The sequence below is a fragment of the Geotrypetes seraphini genome, chromosome 15, assembly GCF_902459505.1.
Source record: "Geotrypetes seraphini chromosome 15, aGeoSer1.1, whole genome shotgun sequence".
In the NCBI taxonomy this organism is placed as follows: Eukaryota; Metazoa; Chordata; class Amphibia; order Gymnophiona; family Dermophiidae; genus Geotrypetes; species Geotrypetes seraphini.
In genome coordinates, this window is record NC_047098.1 from 55,370,589 (window position 1) to 55,395,842 (window position 25,254).

At 39.4% G+C, this 25,254-nt stretch overlaps 1 protein-coding gene across 1 annotated transcript in view; it reads right to left on the reverse strand.

The window, feature by feature from the left end:
* ANKFY1 (ankyrin repeat and FYVE domain containing 1) overlaps positions 1-25,254 on the reverse strand; it is a 107,629-nt gene that overhangs the window by 46,077 nt on the left and 36,298 nt on the right. The window contains 7 exon segments of the mRNA XM_033921181.1: positions 1,994-2,092; positions 4,944-5,154; positions 7,193-7,290; positions 14,154-14,353; positions 15,876-15,944; positions 17,067-17,271; positions 19,619-19,784. Coding sequence (XP_033777072.1) covers positions 1,994-2,092; positions 4,944-5,154; positions 7,193-7,290; positions 14,154-14,353; positions 15,876-15,944; positions 17,067-17,271; positions 19,619-19,784 — 1,048 coding nt within the window.

Genomic DNA, 25,254 nt, shown 5'->3' on the forward strand with positions numbered 1-25,254 from the left:
AGGAAATCATCCAGTCCCTTCTTGAACCCCAAAACCGTACTCTGTCCTATCACATCCTCTGGAAGCGCATTCCAGGTGTCCACCACCCTTTGGGTGAAGAAGAACTTCCTAGCATTGGTTTTGAATCTGTCCCCTCTTAATTTTTCCGAATGCCCTCTCATTCTTGTAGTTTTCTATCTATCTCTGTATCCCTGAAATCTCGACAGACATTCAATCCCGGGTTTCAACCTGCTTGTCTGACATTGCTGCTTGGATGTCTCACTGCCATCTAAAAGTAAATATGGCCGAGACTGGGCTCTTTATCTTTCCATCTAAAGCTGTCTTTCCTCTGCCCCCATTCTCCATTTCTGTGAGCACCCCCCTCCATCCTCCTTTTCTTGGTGGCTCACAATCTCAGCATAACCTTTGACTCATCTCTCTCCTTATCTTCACATATACAACAGACCACCAAAACCAATCGTTTCTTTCTCTACAATATCGTTAAAATTAGACCCTTCCTTTCTGAATGCAATGCTAAGACCCTCATCCATACCTTCATTACGTCTTGCCTAGATTACTGCAATATGCTTCTCACTAGCCTTCTGCTCTACCATATCTCTCCCCTTCAATCTGTTCAGAACTCTGCTGCATGCCTCATATTCTGCCAATGTCATTATGCCCATATTACCACTATCCTCAAGTCACTTCACAGGCTCCCTATCCGTTTCCGGACACAGTTCAAACTCCTCTTAATGACCTACAAGTGTATTCGCTCTACAGCACCTCAGTATTTCTCCTGACACAACCTCCCCGCCCCCTCCCCGGGCACTCTGCTCATCGGTTAAGTCTCTCTTATTAATTTAGAGACTTCTATTCCGCCATTACCTTGTGGTTCAAGGCGGATTACAAAAGAATTATGCTTGGTCTGTTACAGAAGGAGATCAGTGGATATGGCTACTTCAGATTCTGTCCCTTCTACTTTGCTACTTCATATGCCTAGAACAAACTGCCTGATTCTTTAGTCTTGACTAGATTATAAGCTTTTTTGAGCAGGGACTGTCTCTTCTATGTTTTGATGTTCAGTGCCATGCATGTCTAGTAGCGCTATAGAAATAAGTCTGGGCATTTTATATACAGTCTACCTTGGCCAATACTTGCTGCCTTGTGGGAACCTCAGATTGCTTCCTTGCTGCTGCTAATGCCAAGCAGGCTGCTGTTACAATAGATGAGAATCATTCAATGGGACATATATGCAATAAAAGGGGAAATCAGGAGGGGGGGACTTTTTTTTTACTTCATTGTATAATACCATAACATATTTCTTCTTTCTGGAAGCTTAAATACAAAGTAAATCAATGGACACTAGAAACATGTTGCCAGGCACCTACTCCAGAGATGACTGTCTTTATGTTTCTGAAATTCTATATATTATAAACCAGGATGAGATCCATTTGTTATCAATTATGCCATACTAAACCAAATTAGTATTACTGCTTCTTCATTGTGACTCTTCCCCTTCTGACATCTATACATATAGGGCTGGATTCTGTAAAAGGCACCTAAATCGACCACCACCTAAAAAAAATCCAGCATTGGCAGTGTGTCAGTTAAACTTAGGTGCCCTTAACAGAATCACAGCTACCAGTGCCTAAGAAAAAATTTAGGTGCCGGTAATGTAGGCCAGGATTTTACAGGTCTACATTTCTGGCACCTAAGTTTCTCGGAGAATTGGACCTAGCGGTGCCTAAGGTCATCTCTGCCCCCTAACCATGCCTACTTTGACCTTAGATACTGATAGACACCATACTGTATATTCAATTACAGTGCCTCCTTTTTTTTCTAATGGATTTTTAATTGGTTTTAAATGGTGTGGTCAATTTCCACGCCGATTAAACCGCTTAAGTTAGGCACCGGTAGGCGCGATCTAACTTATGGCGCTGTTTATAGATTATGGCCATAATGGCTAAGACAACTTTTCTTGAAATGATGTATATGTAAATTCTTTCCTGAGTACCTGTCCACAGTGCCAGTCCCAGCACAGTCTGGTCCCTGGAGTCCTTCAGACTAAAGTCAGGAATGATTTGCAAGTTGTTGGTTGCATGAAGGGCATTAGCTATATAGGAGTAATATACAAGAAGCTTTTGATTAAAAAACAAAGTACAAATATTAAAAGTTAAACCAACATAGCTCAGTAAAATTTGGAAACTGAACATTTTGCACAGATTCTTGCTATATGCTCCAGTTTTGTCTATAACTCTCTTAAGCATGTTTATTGTGAATATTCTCAAAACCTGACTGACTAGGGTGAACTTCCAGGATCAGCTTGAGAAGCACTTAAATCATGTTGATCCTTAAGAAGTGGGACAGTTCTTGTGTTCTGTAGCATTTGATGGTTCTTGTCTGGATTACTGGAACCAAAATTTTTTACTGAGTTTGACAAGTTCTTAATAAAAGTTCTACCCCACCCCACCCCCAATAACAAAATCACCCATTCTTAAGCCCACATTTTTCTTATGATTCTCAAATTGGCAATCACAAATGAGAAGCTGATCAGTTCATATACTTCTGATGTAACCTCCTTCAGGAATTTGTTGTAACATTCATGTAGCAGCATCTGAAGTCCAAAGGATACAACTGGAAAGGAACAAACTAACAGAATAATACAATAGCAAATATTGTTTTCTAATATAACTGAATAGAATTTTTTGTTGCATACAAAATATGCAGATATACATGCACTGCATTTGTTGTATGTAAATCTCATGCACATTCACTGTGGATATTCTGAAAACTAGAATGATTAGGGTGCACTACATGGACTGGCTTAAGAAACACTGGTTTACATCACCACTTAATATTTTGCACTGTCTCGGTGGTATAATTTAGGAGTATACAGCAAGGAAATATTCATGGACTTTCACTTGTTATATTTTTGTTTGAGTTTCATTTTATTATGCAAACACAAAGCAATGCAGACTAACAAGGAAAAGAACACATTTTATCATGTTATTATTCAGTTCATGCTCGGGTCTTAATTTGGGAGTGGGGGAACCCCCTGGAACATAGTGTGCTACTTCTTTTCAGACCCCAGAGCCAGAGCAGCAGGGCTGTTCTGCTCGTCATTCTTTTCAAGGCAACCTGAAGGAAAATTCTGTGAAGGGGTGAGCCTTGATCTGAAAGAGCTGCCATCTACTGCTTAATCTAAACCTTCTTCTCCTGTATAGTGCAAGGTTTGCAGTTCACATCTTCCTCAGAGTCTGCCTTTTTGCACAGAGTTCATACCTTCCCCTGGCTTGTGTCCTAGTCTACAACTAAAGTCCAGTATGTGCTACACAAAATAAATCTATACTAAATTGAAAGAAAACAAACAAAAAAGAAAAAGCATATTCTTAGTATAAATCCCCTTCTCAGGCAATCATCTCCAGACAAAAGGATCTGGCTACCAGGTTTATTGATAACAGAGATGTTTCTACACTTGGAATATAGCTGATGAATTTAAAAACATTAGATTTGCCATACTGAGTCAGACCAAAGGTCCATCTAGGTTTTCAACCCAGTCCATAGAACATACCCAGGTTTTCAGGATACCCGTAACAAATTTGCACAGAATGGAGGTATACTTGCAAATTTATCTCATGCTTATTCATTTTGAATATCCTGAAAACTTGAACCCTTGTCCTAGGTGTGTCCAGAGGACTGGGTTGAGAACCCTTGATCTTGCCCAATATCCTGCTTTCAAAATTGCCAAGCCAGGCAGAATCCCAAAAAGTAATCACCTTACTGACATCAAGGAATAAGCAGTGGCTTTAGTATTGCTTTCGAAAGCTAATAAAAAAATATATTATGTTAATCCAATAAAAAAGGAATCATGCTTTCTTGCTGTTCATTACCTTTAAAAGAGGCTCACAGCTACCACACCACTGCATTGTAGAAAGCAACTGAAACAATGCATGGCCAAAATTTGCCACTTGTTTCAGTTGAAATCAAACCCCTCCCCCACACCTAATTACTCGTAGGACCTCCTCAAAGCTTTCTTTAGATGTCCTGGTGCTCTAGTGGTTCTTCAGTGTAGGAACAAGACCAAGTCTATTATCCATCCCAGCTATGCAGTCAAAATGGCTGCCATGGGAAGTCACTGCTCCTGTCCATGCTGATTCCAATTTAAAAATGGTTGTCATGACTTCCCACAGTAGCCTTGTGAGAATGCTGCAGGAAGCCATGATAACAATTTTGACTGCAAAGCTGGAATGGGCAGGAGTAATTCAGAATTGCTCCTACCCCAAAGAGTCGCTTAATCATCAGGGCATCTAAAAGTAGGTCCGGAGGCGGCCTTCTGGCTGGCATCTGTGGGGTGGACAGGCAGAGAGTGGTTGCTTGGGGTGGGTGGGGGAGTTTTGGAAACTGAAGCATGACCAAACCCAGATTTCAAGCAAGTTTTGGTCTCAAAGCCATGACTGAACCTGAAATATGGTTGGCCTCTAGCTTCCCGAGTCTACCTTAAATTAATGGTTTATGGACTGCCTTCAGGAATTCAACAAACCTTTTTTAAACCCAGCTACACTTTTACCACATCCTCTGGCAAATTCTACAGCTTAACAATGCACTGTATGAAAAAATATTTCCTATTTGTTTTAGAAGTATTACTGTGCAGCTTCATGGCATGTCCCCTAATCTTTGTACTTTTTGACAGAGTAAACAAACAATTCACATTTACCTGGTAACTGCTCAGAGGAAAGAGCGTCAAGGATCAGTGCTGGGGCAAATCTATTCAGTATATTTGTGATTGATATTGCTGAAGGGCTAGAAGGAAAAGTTTGCCTTTTTGTAGATTATATGAAGATTTACAATAAAGTGGACATGGAGCACAGACTAACTTCCTCTGAACTAGATGCATAGTAAGTACCATCTCTTTATGTCTAATCCTTCAAAGGCAGTATGAAAGTACATTTAAAGCAATAACCTACCTTTCTGTTCCAGTATGACTGTTACCACATCTGGATGGTTGTAAGCTATTGCCATGTGTAGAGGGCTTTGTAGGTAAATGCTGTCTGCTGAACTTTTGGAAGATGGCAGTGGCTCCAGGGTCTGGTTATTAGGATTGGCCCCCTGCTGGAGTAGCTCTGCTGTAAGGTTTGATAAACCATGCCGACAAGCTGTATGCAATGGGGTTTCTCCCTTTAAAAAGGACAACATATGAAGTGAAGAATAAGCAGTAAAGGTCTGTGGCCCTGTCTTAAAACAGTGGTTCCCAAGAAGAAGGGTGTCACAAAAATGGGACTGCTGCGTCCCCCTCTCTCTCTGTAACACCACTCTGCTCTATACTAGTATGAAGCCTGTGAATTGGTGAATATTTACTGAATTTGACCCTCTCATATTCAGGTTTCCTATGAGACTGAAAACCACTGCAGAGTACTGGGAACTGTAAGTCGGTGAATGTTTACAGACTCTATCTGATCCCCCCTCCCCAGGGGTGGGGGGGGGAGAGAAAGAGAATAATCTGCTCCCAAGGATGATTGCCCGAAGTCCCCCTAGACTCAGTCTATGTTCCACTTGGAAACTGTGCCTACACAACCAGAATCATGTCTGTATCATCTGCTGGAACCACAGAAATATTGAGAAACTGAAGGCAACACCAAATCCAGGGGAGTGAAGTAGGGGCATAGCTGGGATTCAGTGCCACCCCTCATCCATGTCCAGCTGCTTATCTACCCACTGGGTCCTCCAGGTGCTACAGTAGCAGAGACAGTGCTAAGGTTACCTCTCTGGCTGCAGGGCCTTTTCCCTGCTGTGTCCCACCCACAGAAGTTGCATCAGAGCAGTGGATGGGACACAGCAGAGGACAGGTTCCAAAAGCCAGAGGTAACCTTTAGCACCTACAGAACCTGGTAGGCAGGTAAGCAGCAGGAGTGGGGGGAGGAGGAAGAGAAATGCCAGACCCTGTTCAATATATTTATTAACGACCTGGAGACGGGAACGAAATGTGAGGTTATTAAATTTGCTGATGACACCAAACTCTGCGGCAGGGTTAGAACCACGGAAGACTGCGAAGACCTACAAAGGGACCTAACGAGACTGGAAGAGTGGGCAAAAAAGTGGCAAATGAGTTTTAACATAGAGAAATGCAAGGTCATGCATGTAGGGAAAAATAACCCAATGTTCAGCTACAAAATGGGGAGATCATTGCTAGGGGTGAGCAACCTTGAAAGAGACCTGGGGGTGATGGTGGACACAACATTGAAAGCATTGGCAAAGAAAGCGAACAGAATGTTGGGTATCATTAAAAAGGGTATCACAACCAGGACGAAGGAAGTCATCATGCCGCTGTATCGTGCAATGGTGCGCCCGCACCTGTAGTACTGTGTCCAGTACTGGTCGCCATACCTCAAGAAGGACATGGCAGTACTGGAGGAGGTCCAGAGAAGAGCAACTAAACTGATAAAAGGTATGGAAAACTTTTCATACGCTGACAGGTTGAAAAAGCTGGGGCTGTTCTCCCTAGAGAAGAGGAGACATGATAGAAACCTTCAAAATCCTGAAGGGCATAGAGAAGGTAGACAGGGACAGATTCTTCAGACTGTGGGGAACCACAAGTACAAGGGGGCACTCGGAGAAATTGAAAGGGGACAGGTTTAGAACAAATGCTAGGAAGTTCCTTTTTACCCAGAGGGTGGTGGACACATGGAATGCGCTTCCAGAGGTTGTGATAGGCCAGAGCACAGTACAGGGGTTCAAGGAAGGTTTAGATAGGTTCCTAAAGGATAAGGGGATTGAGGGGTACAGATAGAAGCAGAGGTAGGTTATAGAACTGGTCAGGAACCACTTCACAGGTCATAGACCTGATGGGCTGCCGCGGAAGCGGACCGCTGGGCGCGATGGACCTCTGGTCTGATCCAGTGGAGGCAACTTCTTATGTTCTTATGATGACTAAATAAGTATGTAAAATTTCTTGTCGACATTCAAAACAGTTGCTGAGAAAATGGCAAAAAAAACTCTAGAGGGTTACTTTTTTTTTTTAACATCACCCTGTAAGTTTCCTGAATATCTTAACCACCCCTCTTGTCATCAAGGAACAAAAGCATATATTGGGATACAAGTACACGTAGCCATTTCTCTCCTACCTCTTGCAGTACAGTCAAATTTAAATTTAAATAATGTTCAGTATGTGTGTGGTACCCTTTTCAAAAGTCCATCTGGCACCATCTCTTCCACTTACCCATTTGTTTTTATGATTGACTTTTGCCCCATGAGTTGCTAGGAAGAGAGCGGCAGCCTCATTTCCTGCTCCTGCAGCCCTTTGAAGCAAGCAATTTCCTGAAGATATATCATAGAAATGCATTATAAACATAATTCCAAACATGTTAACTAAAGAATCGATGTTACAATTCAATCATGCAAATGCAACTGGCGGTTAAACATATAGTGAGGTTATTTATTTGTGGGCAGATGTTCTTTGAGGCTAGTGTGACTTGAATTCTCATGATGGGTGATGCCACCGATGGGGCCTGACTGAGCAGTACACCAGCAATTTTTCTAGATGTGTTTGCGCTGCTCACCACATATATTCATTTGTCATTATGAGTCATGACACGACCCTCTAGAGCAGTGGTCTCAAACTCAAACCCTTTGTAGGGCCACATTTTGGATTTGTAGGTACTTGGAGGGCCGCAGAAAAGAAAAACCAGTTAATGTCTTATTAAAGAAATTACAATTTTGCCTGAGGTAAAACTCTTTATAGTTTATAAATCTTTCCTTTAACAGTTAAAGAAAAGATTTATAAACTTGCAAGATTTCTAAAATTGCAAAACTAACTGTGAGGGCCCCAGAAAAAATAGGGTACTTGGAGGGCCGCAGAAAAAATAGTTAATGTCTTATTAAAGACAATTTTGCATGAGGTAAAACTCTTTATAGTTTATAAATCTTTCCTTTAACTGTTAAAGGAAAATATTAAAAAAACTGAAAGTAGTAAATGCCTCAATTAAGGATAAACACTTGATTCATAGGAAAATAGAACAAATTTAGAATTATAATATAAGATTGAATCTTCGTTTGTTGAATTTTCCAAAGCCCACATGTATACTACCTGGAGAATTATTTAAGAAATATTTGATTGAAAATTTAAAAATTGCCCCTAAAGCTATTCCCTATTAATAAAGTTTACTTCATACCAAGTTCTTCAAAGAGATCTCCAGGAGAGCCGCCAGATGGGCAGATAGATTATTCATCTTCTATCATCTATATTAGAGGAATCTATTTCTGATGTCACAGAGAAAGATATGCTGATAGAGGAACATAATACCCCAAAACTACATAAAATAAATCAATTACAATAAGATCAAAAGAATAAATCATCATAGTTGTATAAAAACAGACTGCAAATTCCCTCATTCTGTGCATTAAAATAAGATCTAAAAGGATGTGTAAGTAGTTCCCTAAATTTAGTATAAGAAGTTTCAGTTTGATAAATAAGTGGAAGAAAACTCCAGTATTTCAGAGCCTGGCAAGAGAAGGATGCTGTTAAATACCGCTTAAAATGTATCCCATGAACAGATGGAAATAGAAACTGAAGGCCTTTACAAAATCGGTAACTCTTCCAACAGTCTTAATCCAGGTAAATAAGAAGGAGCCAAAGCATAAATTATTCTAAAAATTATTGTACACAATTTAAATTTTCATTGAGCCCAAACTGGAAGCCAGTGGAGCTTATATAAGGCAGGAAAGATCCTATCATAATGTTTAAGGCCAAAAATAAACCTGGCTGCCACATTTTGCAATAATTGTAGGCAATCCAAGTAATTTTCAGTACATTCAATGTACAAGTTACAGTAATCAATGGAAGTTAATAGCTTGCACTAAGACTTATCAGATGGTCAGTCGAATAATAGTACCTAATACATTTTAATTTGTAAAATACTATGTGCACCACATTGTTTATCTGAACCTTCATTGATAAGATCAAGTGTAATACTCAGGCCTCCGTGCTCTGCGTTTAGGATGACCAACATTCTGAGACTCTGGAAGGGATTTACTCCCAACCGATAGACCCCTCAACCATTTCTCAACCCTAGAGAGCAAAGGGGAGGCTAAACTAACCACTCCCACCCCTTCCCATGCTGCGTGGCTTGAGGCACAAGGGCGTTCTTCAGTTGCCCACTCAGTGAAATCCTGACATGAATTAGGGGTAAAGGAGCCTGAGGACTCCATCCCTGCCAGTTTTGAGGCAAAGCAAGGCAATTTGAAGATTCTGGAGAACTTTGCAAAAAAAAACTGGGAAATCCAAGATGGCTGCGGTGGCAGCATTTTGGTTCCAAATAAATGACTGCAAAATGTTTTAACTACAACAAAAAACCAGCAAGTTTGGGATTTTGGAGGTGGGGGAAACTTAAGGGAAGGGGCAGAAACTTGAAAAAAATGGTTTTAAAGACCCCCTGATTTTCTTCATAACAGCCTTACTCTCTGTGATCTGTGCTGGAAATGTGCTACAGTGTTTCCTCAGCTCCTAAGGTAGCTGGATCTGGGAGAAGAAATCACTGCCTCAAATGGAGCATTCCAATGCTGAATCTTCAGGCTGCCAGTTGGATTGTAATTGATTTATTTTATGTAATTTTGGGATATTATTATTATTATTATGTTCCTCTTCTCTAGTATTATGATAAGCACCTCGGTATTTAATTTCAGTTTAAAATTTGCGAGTCCTATCATTGTCATGTGGTTTCAGCATTCTCTCATTAGTCTATTACAAAGATGCGCTAGCGGTTTTAATGCACGCACCGGATTAGCGAGCGCTAGTCAAAAATCTACCGCCTGCTCAAAAGGAGGCGGTAGCGGCTAGCGCACGTGGCAATTTAATGCGCGCTATTCTGCGCATTAAGGCTCTAGTGCGCCTTTGTAAAAGGAGCCCTAAGTTTTCTTTTTTTGTGACAGTCACTTTAGGCTTGTTTTGCACATAGCTGAGTTATTTTTGTCACAGTCAATTCATTTTTATATTACATTCCACATTTATTCATCTCTTAAGCCACCGCTTCTGATTCCATTTTACTACTGTACATTAATGCTAGGTCCCTGTGTAATAAATCCCATTTTCTAGTGCAATACGTGTGTCATTCTGGATGGACAGGTAATATCCCTAAGTTTGTGAGGAGCCATGCAGAAGGAATCCACTCCAGCTTTTGAACCTGTCCTTCTTCACTAGAGGGCTCTGCTGCCCCCTTCAGTTTTCCCTTCTGTACTTGAGCCAGAAGGAATCTTTCAGATCTGCTCTGTATATTTCTTTTCTTTTGGGGGGGGGTCTTTTTTTTGTGGGGGGCTGCAAATTGTCAATGACTTTCGGTGCTCAGAGCTCCACTGAGGGTTCAGCTCTGCCTGCGTGGAGAAGAAGCAGACTGAGGCCTACAGCTGACAGGCCAATCCCTCTGTGTTAACTGTTGGCCATCCTGCAGAAATTTTCCTGAAGTTTAGGGTCTGTTCACCTTGTAGCATTGCTCACCTTCTGTGTTTCAGGGACTTGAGCACAAGCTGTTAGGCATCCAAAGGTGGCTCAGCGAGGCTTTGCAGGTGCTATGTTTTGCCTCCCCTTTTTCATGTCCACAGGTCTGCGGGGGTTCGAGGCTCAGTCAGACACCAATCTGGCAGCCCGAAGAGTCAGCATTGGAGGCAATGATTTCTCCCAGATCCAGCTACCACCGTATGTAGCACATTTCCAGCACAGATCACAGTGAGTACGACTGTTATGAAGAAAATCAGGGGGTCTTTAAAACCATTTTTTCAAGTTTCTGCCCCTTTCCTTAGGTTTCCCCCACCTCCAAAATTCCAAACTCGCTGTTTTTTTTGTTGTAAGTTAAAGCATTTTGCAGTCATTTTTTGGCACCAAAATGCTGCCGCCATAGCCATTTTGGATTTTGCAGATTTTTGGAAAAACATCCAATCTGCTCCACCTAAAATTAAATAGACTAAGGAGGTCTCATAAGTGGCAGGAGGAAACAGTTTGCATACAAGGAAAGTGGTCAAAATGCTTCTAGAAAAGGTTGCTGGAGTACATAAGTTCCCATGCTGGGCTCCGCTGATCTCCACTGATGATATAACCCATGTGTGAGGATTCAAAGTCCTGCTTGTCCTCAGAAAAACAATAAATAAATAAATTCAGATATTTACTTATCTTCCTATGCCATAAAATTTCAATCTACATCTGCTAATATGCCATTTTATTTTAGCTTGTTGCATCTTTTACAAACTTCATTCCTTTGCATGTAGTATAAACAGTACCTCTAAATAGAGCAATCTAATGCTTAAATCTTTTCAAGCTTGTTCTCAAAGATCCTGCTTCTTCCACATTTAAAATTTCACCCCTTGTTACTACTGAACATCCTTTATTGGAACCAAATCTTCAATAGCAAGTGAAAACTGACAACGGAATGCCTCTGTTCTGTTAGACTCAAAGTTGTTTTAATCATACTTAAAAATTTGTTGGCTTGGACAGATTATGTCAAATGCCTTGTTTTCAACCAAGTCCCACAGCCATAGAAAGAAAGTAAGTTATCCAAGTTTAGAGACAGTTTACAGCAAAGGCAAATTTTGAATGCCCATCCTAGGAATTTCTCTGAATTGCAGTCTATCCATCTTCTATTTTATAAAGGTTCAAGTATGTGCAGTAGTATAGTTCGCTAATGAATAAAATGGATACAAAACAGTTTTAAAACTTCTGATATCATAGCGATCAATGAGAAACTCGATCAAATCTACTATTGGCTAGACTTAAACAGATTAGCACTTAATATAAAAAAAAATAATGTGATGCTTTTCCCCTGGAAAGACAGTTCTTCCCTTGTTGCTCCCATTTCTATAAAAAATGTCCCCCTACAAATAGTTAGTAATACTAAAATTTTAGGGGGTGATCTTTGATCACAAATTGAATTTTCATGATCACATTAGCAACATTATTAAAACAACCTTTTATAGACTAAGACAAATTCGATCAATTTCAAAATTTTTATGTTCTAAATCACTTAATATTCTTATTCACTCTTTGGTGATCTCCAAAATTGATTATTGTAATGCTCTTTTTAAAGGAATCTCTTTAAACGAAATAAAACGCTTACAGATCATTCAAAATGCTTCCATTAAACTTATAACTAAAACTAAGAAATTTGATCATGTAAAAGATGCGCACTGGCTTCCAGTCACCCATCGGATAACATACAAACTATTCATACTCACTTTCAAAGCCCTTCTTAATAAAACCCAAGCATTCATTTATAAACTATTAATTCCATATTCTCCAAACAGAACTCTGAGATCCAACGAACAGAACTTACTAACTATTCCATCTCTTAAGGTTATCAATACAAGACGACAATTCATTTTCTCTGTTACCACTCCTCAGTTGTGGAACGCCCTTCCAATTTATTTAAGGGAAGAGCAGAACCTTGAGAAATTCAAAAGGAATTTAAAAACATTTTTCTTTAAAGATGCTTTTGATAATTAACGAAACTCTCCGCAGCTCAGATTATTTTTATTGTACTATATATTGTCTTTTTGTTGCTCATTTTGTATTTTTCCCTTTTTGTTCTACTTTTCTATATTGATTTTGTATTTCATCTCCCTCCTTTCCTTGTGTATATAAGTTTGTAAAGTTAAATTTTTTATTTTGAATGTCATTAAGTATTGTTCTGAAATGTATTGTTTTCCCATAAATTGTAATTTTAATTTGTTCATCGCTCAGAAATATGATTAAGCGATTAATCAAAACAATTATTAAACTTGAAACTTGAAAACTTGAAAAAATGAAAACATTTCATTTATGTACTTAGGCACCAGTAAGAATGATTAATTGAGCATCTAATGCCTTTCAGTCAGTCCAAAGGGTGTGTGACCCATTACAGGCATACTCCCTTGGGTCACCCTCTGCCTGACAGGATGTCATTGTTCACCGATTGTGTAATTTTTGGTCTTAAAAAATGTGATCATGTAAGTCCTTTTTATGCCAAACTACACTGGCTGTCGTTTGGGGCCAGAGTATTTTTTAAATTTGGGTGTGTTTGTTATAAAGCCCTTTTTGGACTACTACCCTCTTATTTGGTATCATATCTGAAATTGTTTAATTCAAAAAAGCATACCAGGAATTTGGGCATGTTTATTTTCCCCACCCCTAGGGGTTGTCGCTATAAAACATTCTTTGATAGGACTTTAGAATATCAGGCGGGGAAAGTGGATTCCTGGATAAGCCCGCTGATTGCTCAGGTGTATTCTTATCCTATATTTAGGAAATTATTTTAAAAACTCATCTGTTTGATAACCAAGAATGTTGATCTTCAAGCTTCTTAATGATTTTATCATGCTGTGTTTGTAATTTTTTTTTTTTTTACAGCTAGGTTGTATTTTTAATTGAGATATTAATACTAGCATGTTTAAGTTGTCTTCTAACCATGATGTATAATTCTGCCCATAGAAATGTGTATACAATTGTATTTATTTACTGTTGTGAACCGCCTAGAACTAATGGCAGGGCAGTATACAAGAAATAAAATTATTATTATTATTATTATTAATTAAGCACTGGATTACAGAGAGGGACACCTGGATGGAGCAGATGCCTTTTGCTTGCAAAGGAGAGAATACATCTTTGGTGGTGGTAGTGGGCGGGGCAGGGGGGGAACGGAAGACTTTATCTCACCATTCCCCGCAGAAAGAATCACTTAGCTTTAGGACTGGCTCTGAAATTTCTCAGTGTATAAAAATGTTTCCTTATTCCCTTCAGTGTAGGTGTTTGTCGAGTTCACTGTTTCTTTTTCTGAGCATGCGGAAGGCAATTTTATAAAAGGGCACTTGGTAAGAGAAGAAGATGCCTTTTTCAACACTATTTTATAAAAACAAATAAGCACCTTTGTGTCTTTATAAAATACTAATGTAAGCGCCAGAAACTGCACTTATGTTGCAGGCCCAGACACACCTGCTCTTGAGCAGATGTAAATGTCCACAAGTATGTGAATTACCTATATGCATACTTGTAAACTCTACCCATATACATGCCTACTAACAAAGTATGCACATCAATTATGGAATGTATTTTTATGCCAGTCAGTATTTGTAAGAGGCCACATATACATATACATTTTTACGTGGGAGGGGTGAAATTTTATAAAGACATTAGATGCATTCATGAATACAAACCTCCGTTTTACCTGTTACTGTGTCAGGCGCATCTGTATTGCTGCCCCTTTTGATAAGTCTTGCTGCAAAGCTATTCTCCTCAAATGAGGTTCCATTCACAACAGGAAGATCATCAAAGGGGTTAACAGACTGGTCAGAAGACACTGTGATATACTGGACTGCAAGCCATAAGATTGTGCTTCCTTCATGATCCTTTAGCTCCAGGTCTAATCTTAACATATATGCAAATACATTTGAGTTGGTATAGATGTTCCACAAATAGCATGCAACTGTATTGTGTGATAATTTATGAGACTGAATACCAACTGTACCAATCAAATAAGAACAAAAAAAATTTATGGTAAGAACTACGTTTCTAAGCAGATGGTTTTTTTCAATCTTTTTAGGATAATAAAAGTAATTACCAAACGCCTACAAAGCTTAAGCTTATAAAGACAGACAAAAATAATCCATTCATTTAACACACCTTAAGAATCAAAAGGTTTCAGTGATGTGGACTAAAAACAAACTATACTTTCTTTTCTGTACAGTCTCTGTCTTTCTCTACTCATCCATCTTCCTGCTCTAGGTGGACTAGAGGCAGCATTTGATAAGACTGATAACAGGAGAGCTGACTCCAAAGCACACTTGCCACCTTGTTGTATTCCAGATACTGACTGGGCTAGTACATCCTTAAGAGAGTGCTCTCCTGCTCTGAGCCATGGGGCACAATGTGCTAAGCCAAATATTTTCAGGTGCTGGGACTACAGAACCCTATTCTGCAGCAGTAGTCTCATTCTGACTCTTGAAAATCCACTGACTAGTCTGGTTTTCAGAATTTACATAATAAATACACAAGAGATATCTGCACACAATGAAGGCAGGACAAACAACAAACAGATCCTATAAATACTGTATTTTTTGGACCTTAAGACACACTGGACCATAAGATGCACCCACCTGTAGAGGAGGAAAAACCAAGAAAAAAAAATTTGGTTCAGAATTTTTTTTTTCTTGGTTTTTCTCCTCTAGACATAGGTGTGTTTGGTGCTGGGAAGCCCGTAGCCCAAAGCCCGAAATAGCCTGAAGCAGCAGCCTGCAGCCCGAAGAAGCCACCTGCAGACCAAAGCCGCCTGAAGAAGCAGCCGGCAGCCCGAAGCCACACAAAGAAGCAGCCTGCAGCTCAAAGCACCCCCCCCCCCCCCGTAACTTTTTTAAGTAGCGCTGGTCCAGCGCGGTCTCCTGATGCAACCAATCACAGAGTGGCACGGGATCAGGCAGGAAGCGCAAAGGTCTCTCTCCTGCGGTGTGCGTCACTTTGCAAAGAGGCAGCCATCCAGCAGGAGACCCGCCACTTAAAAAAAATACCGGAGGGGGGGTATGCGGTGTATTCGGTCCATAAGATGCATACACACCCTTTCCACCCCATTTTTGGGGGTGGAAAAAGTCTGTCTTATGGTCCGAAAAATACTGTAGTCATTATGAATAACCTGAATTCCAGACTGACTGAAGTTGGTGAGAGGGCAAGTAGTGAAAAATCTCCTTCGAGCCAGGAATACAAAGAAGTTATATGATCCATGGCACATTATTATAATCTTTGGAGAAGCACCTCAACCTAATTTTTAAACCTGAAAATCAGATCATGGTGTACTATAACAGTGATCTCAAAATATCATATTTCTATTGTCATGTGACACTAAATATGAGATTTTCTTAAGTAAATGTACCTAATTACATTATACTCTGATACTTACTGTTTGCACAAGAGCAACTGATTGAACACAGGTTCATTTCTAGCAATGATGGATGTATGTAATGGTGTCCTGCAAACAGGCCAGAAGATCAGTTATTAGTAATTATTTGAAAGATATACTAAAATGTAAGTGATATGTCACAGTACAAAGCAGAAAATGTAATTGTCATTTTGAATGACAATTATTGTATTACACATTGAATTATTGTAGAAAATGTAATTGTCATTTTGAATGACAATTATTGTATTACATATTGAATGACATTATTGTATTACACATACTATAATGCTCTCTCAAAATAAATATTGGGTTTTTTTAAATTGTGTGATCATGGATCTCAATGATGTGATCTTTACACTTTGCCTTTAGCATTACTGATTAAACTGCTTATACTCATAACTTGGATTAAGACCATACTATCTGTGAAATATGCTGGAGATTTATGTACCTATTTCTAAGTTGTATTCTTTTGTAAAGAGCTTTTAAGTGATTCCAGGAAGAATGCAGGCATTATGGGAATGTGCAAGAGGAAGGGATTTTTCAGCTGAAGTCTACAAAATCCTGAATGGAGTAGAATGGGTAAGGGTGGATCGATTTTTCACTCCATCAAAAAGTACAAAAACTAGGGGACACTCGATGAAGTTACAGGGAAATACTTTTAAAACCAATAGGAGGAAATTTTTTTTCACTCAGAGAATAGTTAAGCTCTGGAATGCGTTGCCAGAGGATGTGGTAAGAGCGGATAGCGTAGCTGGTTTTAAGGAAGGTTTGGACAAATTCCTGGAGGAAACACCCATAGTCTGTTATTGAGAAAGACATGGGGGAAGCCACTGATAGCCCTGAATCAGTAGCATGGAATATTGCTACTCCTTGGGTTTTGGCCAGGTACTAGTGACCTGGATTGGCCACCATGAGAACAGGCTACTGGGCTTGATGGATCATTGGTCTGACCCAGTAAGGCTATTCTTATGAACCTATGACTTAAGAATTTGCTATCCGAGAAGACTTGGTTATATAAGGACAACCTAAAGTTCTGGAAGTTGGTTAAAACTTAACTATTCCAACAAACATATCCTTGAACAGCAGCTACTTAACTTGTACCTAAAAAGGACCTCAGCAGCTGTGGCAATGCAAAATTAGATCACTCTGGTCACAAGCATAAACCTCACAAATTGTACATTCTGTATTCACCTTCCTTTGTTATCCGGCATATTTGAATTGGCTCCTGCATGTAGAAGTTCTTCTGCAATATGTGCCATTTCTGACATTACATCAGGTGAATGCTTCTTTGGGCTGTACGAGGCCACAAGATGTAGAGGTGTCTCCTGGTCTCCTACTGTAGCCGCATTGACAAGGGCACCATTTTTTATGAGAAAGCCTGCAGAGAATCTATCACCTAGAGCACAACAAGAAAGCATGGGTTAAAGGTCTGGACAGATATCTAAAAATTTAAGAATTACTTGTCCAACCTGTTTGCTCCTAATCCTAGAGTCTCACTTCTGATGGAAGCCCAGGGGTACTTGTTAAGCACTGAATTGCTGTCATACTTGTATATTTTTAGCCTTCAGCTTCAAGGCAGAAAACACTTAGAAATCCACTTCTTAAATATAAAAAGCAAAAACAAAAAAACCTGTAGAGAAAGATATGAAATACCGAAGGATTTAGCCTACTTATTTAAACCACATTTTAAATGCACTGAGAAAGAACAAACATAACCCTTTTTCTTTTGTAGAGGAGATTCTTTTGGGATGTTCACCTAAATTAAAAAAGAGCTTCTTGGGAGGTGTCCAAAAACAAGGACTCCTACATGAAACAAAGAATCACCTAAAATTAAATATGGGCTTTCCAGGCTTATTTACAGATTACATCAACAGTATGGATTATTCAGAATAGTGTATTCATCAGTTCTAAACATGTATGGTTGTACTTCTAGCCTACCGTATGAATATTCACAAGTTGAAAGAGCTTTATGTAACATCCTTATGCTTAAACTGTAGCCCACTAATCGTAGGCAAGTTAATATTATGTATTGTTGTTTAAATATTTTTTAAATTGAATGGGCCCATCTTCAGAGGTTGCAACAAAAATAGCTCACTGACTAAAGTGCTCAGAATCGAGTTCTTGGGATGGGACCAACAATATCTGGGAGGCCAGGTCCACAGAAAAAACTCACTTTTCTGCATGCCTCAAAAAAAAAAATAAAAAAATATATATATACAGTATATATAATTCCCAGTTCAGGCATTTGCTCTAAACTAAAATTAATTTTACTGATCATCCTTAGGGCATGGATTTACTAAGTCTGTCTTCTCATTCTGTGTCTGTAAGAAAAGAATAATTAATTAAGTAGGTTCTTAATGTGCCACTGCACAGTGCCAGCAGACATCAAATAGTTTGTCTCTGCTCTCCATACTGTCAGCAGCATGTTGATGACCTCCACTAGATGCACCTAAGGCAAATGCCATTTTTGCTTATCACCAATCTCTCTCCCCCTCATTCCTCTATACCCTGTCCTCACCCAACCTCTTTTTCTCTCCCACATCTTGCCCTTACCCAGTTTCTCTCCCCAGCAGCTCCAACCTCTTAACCCTAACAAGTCAGTCATTCCTCATTCTTTCTCCATTTCCCAAGCACCCCCTCAGCTAACCAGTCACCTCTTACTCCTCTCCCTTCCCCAGTTAGTCAGTTACCTCTCTACCTCCTAGACATTCTCTCAACAAGGCTTAATGTACCTTCCCATTGTTGTCAATTCACACCATCAATGACATTCTCCAGCTGGTCCAGCATGTATGGTTCTCATTAGATTTAAATCATGTGGTACACAAATTCCACCTTGTGGTCTCAAATCTCACAAGACTTACACTAGAGATTTACGCACAGCATGGTTTAAACCTAATCCTAATGACACGCAGAGGCATGTGTAAATGGAGTTCTTCTTCCTTTGGAGGTGGCAACAACCAGTTTAAGGGCATGAAATCCCAGAGCCCAGGTTCAATTTTTAGGTACCATAGCAACCTGGCACCCATACTTCACAAGTCTTGAATTAACCCATCCTTGCTCTTCACTCTGCTCATGAATAAAAGGGTCCTTTAAAATTACTCTAGGGGTTATGTGAGCAAAAGCACAAGATGCCAAAAAGACACATACAATACTTTTATGTGTCTTTTTGGCATCTTGTGCTTTTGCTCACATAACCCCTAGAGTAATTTTAAAGGACCCTTTTATGCATGAAAAATGCTTCCATCCTGCGCACTAGTGGCAGCCCTACAGAAAGACTGCCTGTGGCCTGCACTGGGCCTTGCCTTCTTCTGAAAACAGGAAGTTGCGTCAGAAGAGGCAAGCCAGGCCAGAGGGAAAGGCCCGGTACAGACAGTAGGCAGTCTTTCTGTAGGCTGCTGCTTGCCTGCAGGGCCAAAGACTGTGATTTAAAGGTAGACTGGCTGGGGGAGAAAGGGAAGAGCAGCTGCATTGGGTTGGGTCAGGACAGGAGGGGAGGGAGAAACTAGAATGTGAGTGTATATGGGGAGAGGTAAGCAGAAACTGGTTGCACATGATTAATTTTTAATCAAAATTAATAATTAACACATTAATTGTGGTGTTAACTGCAATTAACATACAGCTGTAATACCTACATTTGGCCCATGAAGTTCAATCATTACACTAAAGTGGTCTCTCTACTGGTAAAGTTGCACTTAAAGAATAGCCAAGCACTTCTGGACTTCGAAAATGACTCATGGTCTCACCTCTCTGAATAGCTTTGTGTAGCAGACTCCATCCTTTTTTGTCTACCATGTCTACATCGGCTTTGTTATTCACTAGGGTGGTTGCAATACCTTCCAATCTTCGAGAAAGGGCCAGATCCAAAGCAAGGTCTCCATTGTGATCCAGTTCATTCAGTTTTCTAGGCAACTATAAAAACAGTGAAGCTGTGTTTCATTAAAACCAAGCCAATAACAAAGAGAGAATCTTGCCTTGGTATGAAGTGAACAAACAAGAAAGACAAGAGAGATGTCCTTAAAACTAAATTTTATCAATTTATTCTTTAACAAAGTAACATCCCAAAAAGGAACCAAGTTTTGGCACAAAAAGATGCCTTCATCAGGGGACACTAAAACATACTATTCACGATTTGGGAACTCTAAATCCATGTGGACTTAATACTGAACTTGACTATAGTGTTTTTCTTTAAGATAAATATTACACTAAGGTAAAATTATGTTAGATCTAACTCACCTCCATTTAATTAATTTTTTCCTAATTCATGCTTGTTTACATTATCTTATGCAAGTTTACATATTCTTCTGTATACCCCAATTTATTTCCCAGAACTTGTTTTCCATTCCATCTCTGAGACATATCAATATGATGCACTTAACTATTTTCTTAGTTACAGCCGCTTCACTCTGGAACTCCGTACCAAATCATTTAAAGAAAAACATCCTTAAACTATTTTAAGTCTAAACTAAAGGCCTTCCTGTTTAAAGACGCCTTTGGCCTAATAGTCCTACTAAGGACATCATCTGATCTTATTTTTATCATTGTATGTGTTCCCCATCCTCTTGTGTAGCCCTTCCTTGTTTCTTTCCTGTCAATAATGTAGGTCTAGCCCTTAACTTACTGTTCCAGTTTGTCCATTTCGTCTCGTTTGCTGCTGTATTACAAATTTGTTCTGTTCTTATATTTGTATTTTATATAATACGATTTTTGCTTGCTGTACACCGCCTTTTTCTTTTTGTCTTTCTCTGTTTAAAATATATGGCCAATTCCTTTTTCACATATTGTTCATTAAGTCTTTCTTAAGTTTTGACATATTTACACTCGTTCATTCATATTAAAGTCATATTATTTTAAGCATAAACATTCCTTAATTTTGAATGCATTTTTTTTTTTTAATATTATCATTCATTCATGTTTTTATGTTAAGTCTTGCTTTTCTTTCAGTTTGCCCTTCATGTTGCTCGGCGTCTGCAAGCAAAGCACAAGTTATTTTGGGCTTTCTTTGCGTCCCTCATCAGGTTCCTTTTTAGTTGTTTATCTCACATCCAAGTGGCTCCCAGTTTTGTTCTTTTGTACTTTTTGTTTCATTCTTCTGCTTTTTTATGTCAGCACGCATTAAATACGTTATTGTTTTTCCACTTTTAGAAGTATATTTTCTCATTTTTTAACACAGTTTTTAATGACTTATGTTTTAATATTGTTTATATACTACTGATCTCTCTTTTTATTATCATTATTAACCTTATAATTGAATTTCACATTTATTTTTCTGTGGGCACGTCATTCACAGGTTAGTATGTTTTTAGGTTGTTTTTTTTAGAATCTGGTTCTCCAACTTTACTTTATTTTTAAACATAGAACGTGTTTCATTTTTTACTTTTACATATATTTCAACATAGTATTTAACATTTAGTTTTTTGTGGTTGTCTACGTGTGCATGCTCACATTATCCTTCACCTAGATATCTGTTGTGTCTATTCCCTGGATGCTTCTCAACATTCACAGATGACCACACCAGCCATAGAAGTATCAGAAGCAGAAAACCTGTGAGGGAATCCGTGGAACCGTGGCTCATCAAGGATCAAAAGGGGCACTCAGGGAAGAAGATAAGGCCATAGTGGAGCTTCTTGCCAAAAATTTTGAGTAAGACGGTGGACACAATGGCTCTGGGGGATCCTTAATAAAGCAAATTGTTGCGAAAAATGTCGGATCATGTAATCCAGTAGTATGATAAGCTAAGTATATAACTTATTTGAACATTTTTAAATAGAATAACCTCAAGGAAACTTCTAAAAAGAGCACGGTGGATAAAAAAGTTAAAGTTTAAAAAAAGTTTACTTAAATAATTGCAAAAAAAGAATGTGAGCCAATTAGAAATGAAAACACCGGTATGCCCACCGATATTGAACACTACTAAGGGTCGAGGAGGTGTACCTGAGGCCACATTTTGTTATATTTGAAATATATGAGAGTATGTTTAACAATTTGTAATTCTACGGAGGGGAACGCTGGATATTTTGGAGGTTGGGTAAAGTATTGGAGAGTTGTGTTATATGATTCCCAACCATAAATGAAACAGATTTAAATAGTGCCATCTTTAGTGTGAGTGCATAGTGGAGAGACTGCATGAATTCTTTGCTTTGGTCTTTATGGGAAAAAATGTGAGAGATCTAACTGAACCAGAAATAGTTTTCAAGGGCAATGAAGCGGAGGAACTGAAAAACGTACTAAGCCAAATTGACAAGTTAAAGAATGATAAATCACCTGGGTATTGAAAGAACTCAAACATGAAATTGTTGATCTGCTGTTAGTGATCTGTAACCTGTTAGAATTGTCTGTAGTACCTGAATATTAGAGGGTAGCCAAAGTTACACCAATTTTTAAAAAAGGATCCAGGGGATATACAGGAAACCTGACTTCAGTGCAGTGCAAAATAGTGGAAACAATTATAAAAAAAAATAAAATTGTGGAATATATAGACAAACATGATTTAACGGGACAGAGTCAGTATGGGATCAGATCTGATAGTCCAAAAAGCTTGATCTTTGAGCTGTCAGTCAGCCCAATGACAGACTGAAATCTTAGTCCCCCATTAGTATTCACGCTGTGACTGGGGGAAGAAAATGCAGCTGGTACATTTAAAGTCCAACCAGATCTTCACTGGGGCCAAACAGCCTGTGCTCAAGCCCCTGATAAATTAGGAGGCGAGCTAGCTCCAAGGGGAACGGACCCCGAGCTCAAAACTGTAAATGCAGTCAGGCTACACAGGTGCACTTGAGGGTTGACCTGCTAGCTGCAGACTGCATTCAGGGGAATCTGCGACCTCTCCCAAGCAGAAATACCCCCCCAAATTGGGGACCGCTCAGTACCGAAGCCTCACTACTTAAGGAAAAAACACAAAAATAAGAAAATTAAACAGAGCAGATCAGAAAGAAGCCAAAAGATGTAAATGACATCCCTCTGCAAACAACTCAAGACAAGGGAAAAATCACCTAATGTGCAGATTCCTATACACTTGCACCAGAATCATAAATGCCAGAAGCTAGGGCCCACCTTGGGTGTAAGCGACCAAGAAAAAGATCTGGGTGTCATTGTAGACAATACGCTGAAACTTTCTGCCCAATGTGTGGCAGCAGTGGCTAAAAAAGCAAACAAGATTATTAGAAAAAGGATGATAAGCAAGACTAAGAATGTTATAATGCCTCTGTATCGCTCCATGGTACAACCTCACCTTGAGTACTCCGTACAATTTTGGTCACCTTATTTCAAAAAAGATATAGCGGAACTAGAAAAGGTTGAAAGAAGAGCAACCAAGATGATAAAGGGCATGAAACTCCTATTGTATGAGGAAAAACTAAAAAGGTTAGAGTTCTTCAGCTTGTTAAATCTATAAAATCTTGAGTTGGTGTAGAATGGGTACAAGAGAATCGATTTTTTTACTCCATCAAAAATTACAAAGACTAGGGGACACCTAATGAAGTTACAGGAAACTATTTTTTAAACCAATAAGAGGAAATATTTTTTCACTCAGAGAATAATTACGCTCTGGAATGCATTTCAGAGAATGTGGTAAAATTGGTTAACATAGCTGTTTTTAAAAAATGGCTGGACAAGTTCTTAGAGAAAAGTCCATAGTTTGCTATTGAGACAGACATGGGGGAAGCCATTGCCTGTCCTGGATCAGTAGCATGGAATGTTGCTACTATTTGGGTTTTGCTTTGACCTGGATTGGCCACTGTGAAGATGGTATACTGGGCTAGATGAACAATTGGTCTGACTCAGAAAGGTTGTTCTTTGTTTGATACACTCCTTATTATTGCGTTAAGACTTATACTTTCTAACTGGAAATCTTTTGACTCACTTTCTGTTCATTTTTGGTTCCAATCGGTCTTATTACAACATAAACGCGAGTTATTGATCTCCTCCGAAATGCCTCTTTCTGCTAATGTTCACACTAAATGGGCCGCTTTTACAGATTATTTGGACTCTCTTTGAGAACTCAATGCATCTGAGTATATTACTGCTCTCTTTTTCAACTTTCTTCCTCTTTTCTTCCTTCTCTTCTTTTTCTCTTTGGCCTCTGGGGGATCTCTCTTTTTCCTTCTCCCCTTTTTCCCTTTTTTCTTTCCCCTGATTTAAGATCCTCTTCCTCCCCTTCGGCTTTTTCTTTATCACTCCCTCCTCTCCCTTTCTTTCCTCTTCCCCTTTTTTATCACTCTCCTCCCCTATCTCTTTTTGATTATCACATAGTAACATAGTAGATGACGGCAGATAACGACCCGAATGGTCCATCCAGTCTGCCCAACCTGATTCAATTTAAATTTTTTATTTTATTTTTCTTCTTAGCTATTTCTGGGCAAGAATCCAAAGTTTTACCCGGTACTGTGCTTGGGTTCCAACTGTCAAAATCTCTGTTAAGTCTTACTCCAGCCCATCTACACCCTCCCAGCCATTGAAGCCCTCCTCTGCCCATTCTCCACCAAACAGCCATACACAGACACAGACCGTGCAAGTCTGCCCAGTAACTGGCCTAGTTCAATATTTAATATTATTTTCTGATTCTAAATCTTCTGTGTTCATCCCACGCTTCTTTGAACTCAGTCACAGTTTTACTCTCCACCACCTCTCGGGAGCGCATTCCAGGCATCCACTACCCTCTCCGTAAAGTAGAATTTCCTAACATTGCCCCTGAATCTACCACCCCTCAACCTCAAATTATGTCCTCTGGTTTTACCATTTTCCTTTCTCTGGAAAAGATTTTGTTCTACGTTAATTCCCTTCAAGTATCTGAACATCTAAATCATATCTCCCCTGTCTCTCCTTTCCTCTAGGGTATACATATTCAGGGCTTCCAGTCTCTCCTCATACGTCTTCTGGCGCAAGCCTCCTATCATTTTCGTCGCCCTCCTCTGGACCGCCTCAAGTCTTCTTACGTCTTTCGCCAGATACGGTCTCCAAAACTGAACACAATACTCCAAGTGGGGCCTCACCAATGACCTGTACAGGGGCATCAACACCTTCTTCCTTCTACTGACCACGCCTCTCTTTATACAGCCCAGCATCCTTCTGGCAGCAGCAACTGCCTTGTCACACTGTTTTTTCGCCTTTAGATCTTCGGACACTATCACCCCAAGGTCCCTCTCCCCGTCCGTGCATATCAGCTTCTCTCCTCCCAGCATATACGGTTCCTTCCTATTATTAATCCCCAAATGCATTACTCTGCATTTCTTTGCATTGAATTTTAGTTGCCAGGCATTAGACCATTCCTCTAACTTTTGCAGATCCTTTTTCATATTTGCCACTCCCTCTTCGGTGTCTACTCTGTTACAAATCTTGGTATCATCTGCAAAAAGGCACACTTTTCCTTCTAACCCTTCAGCAA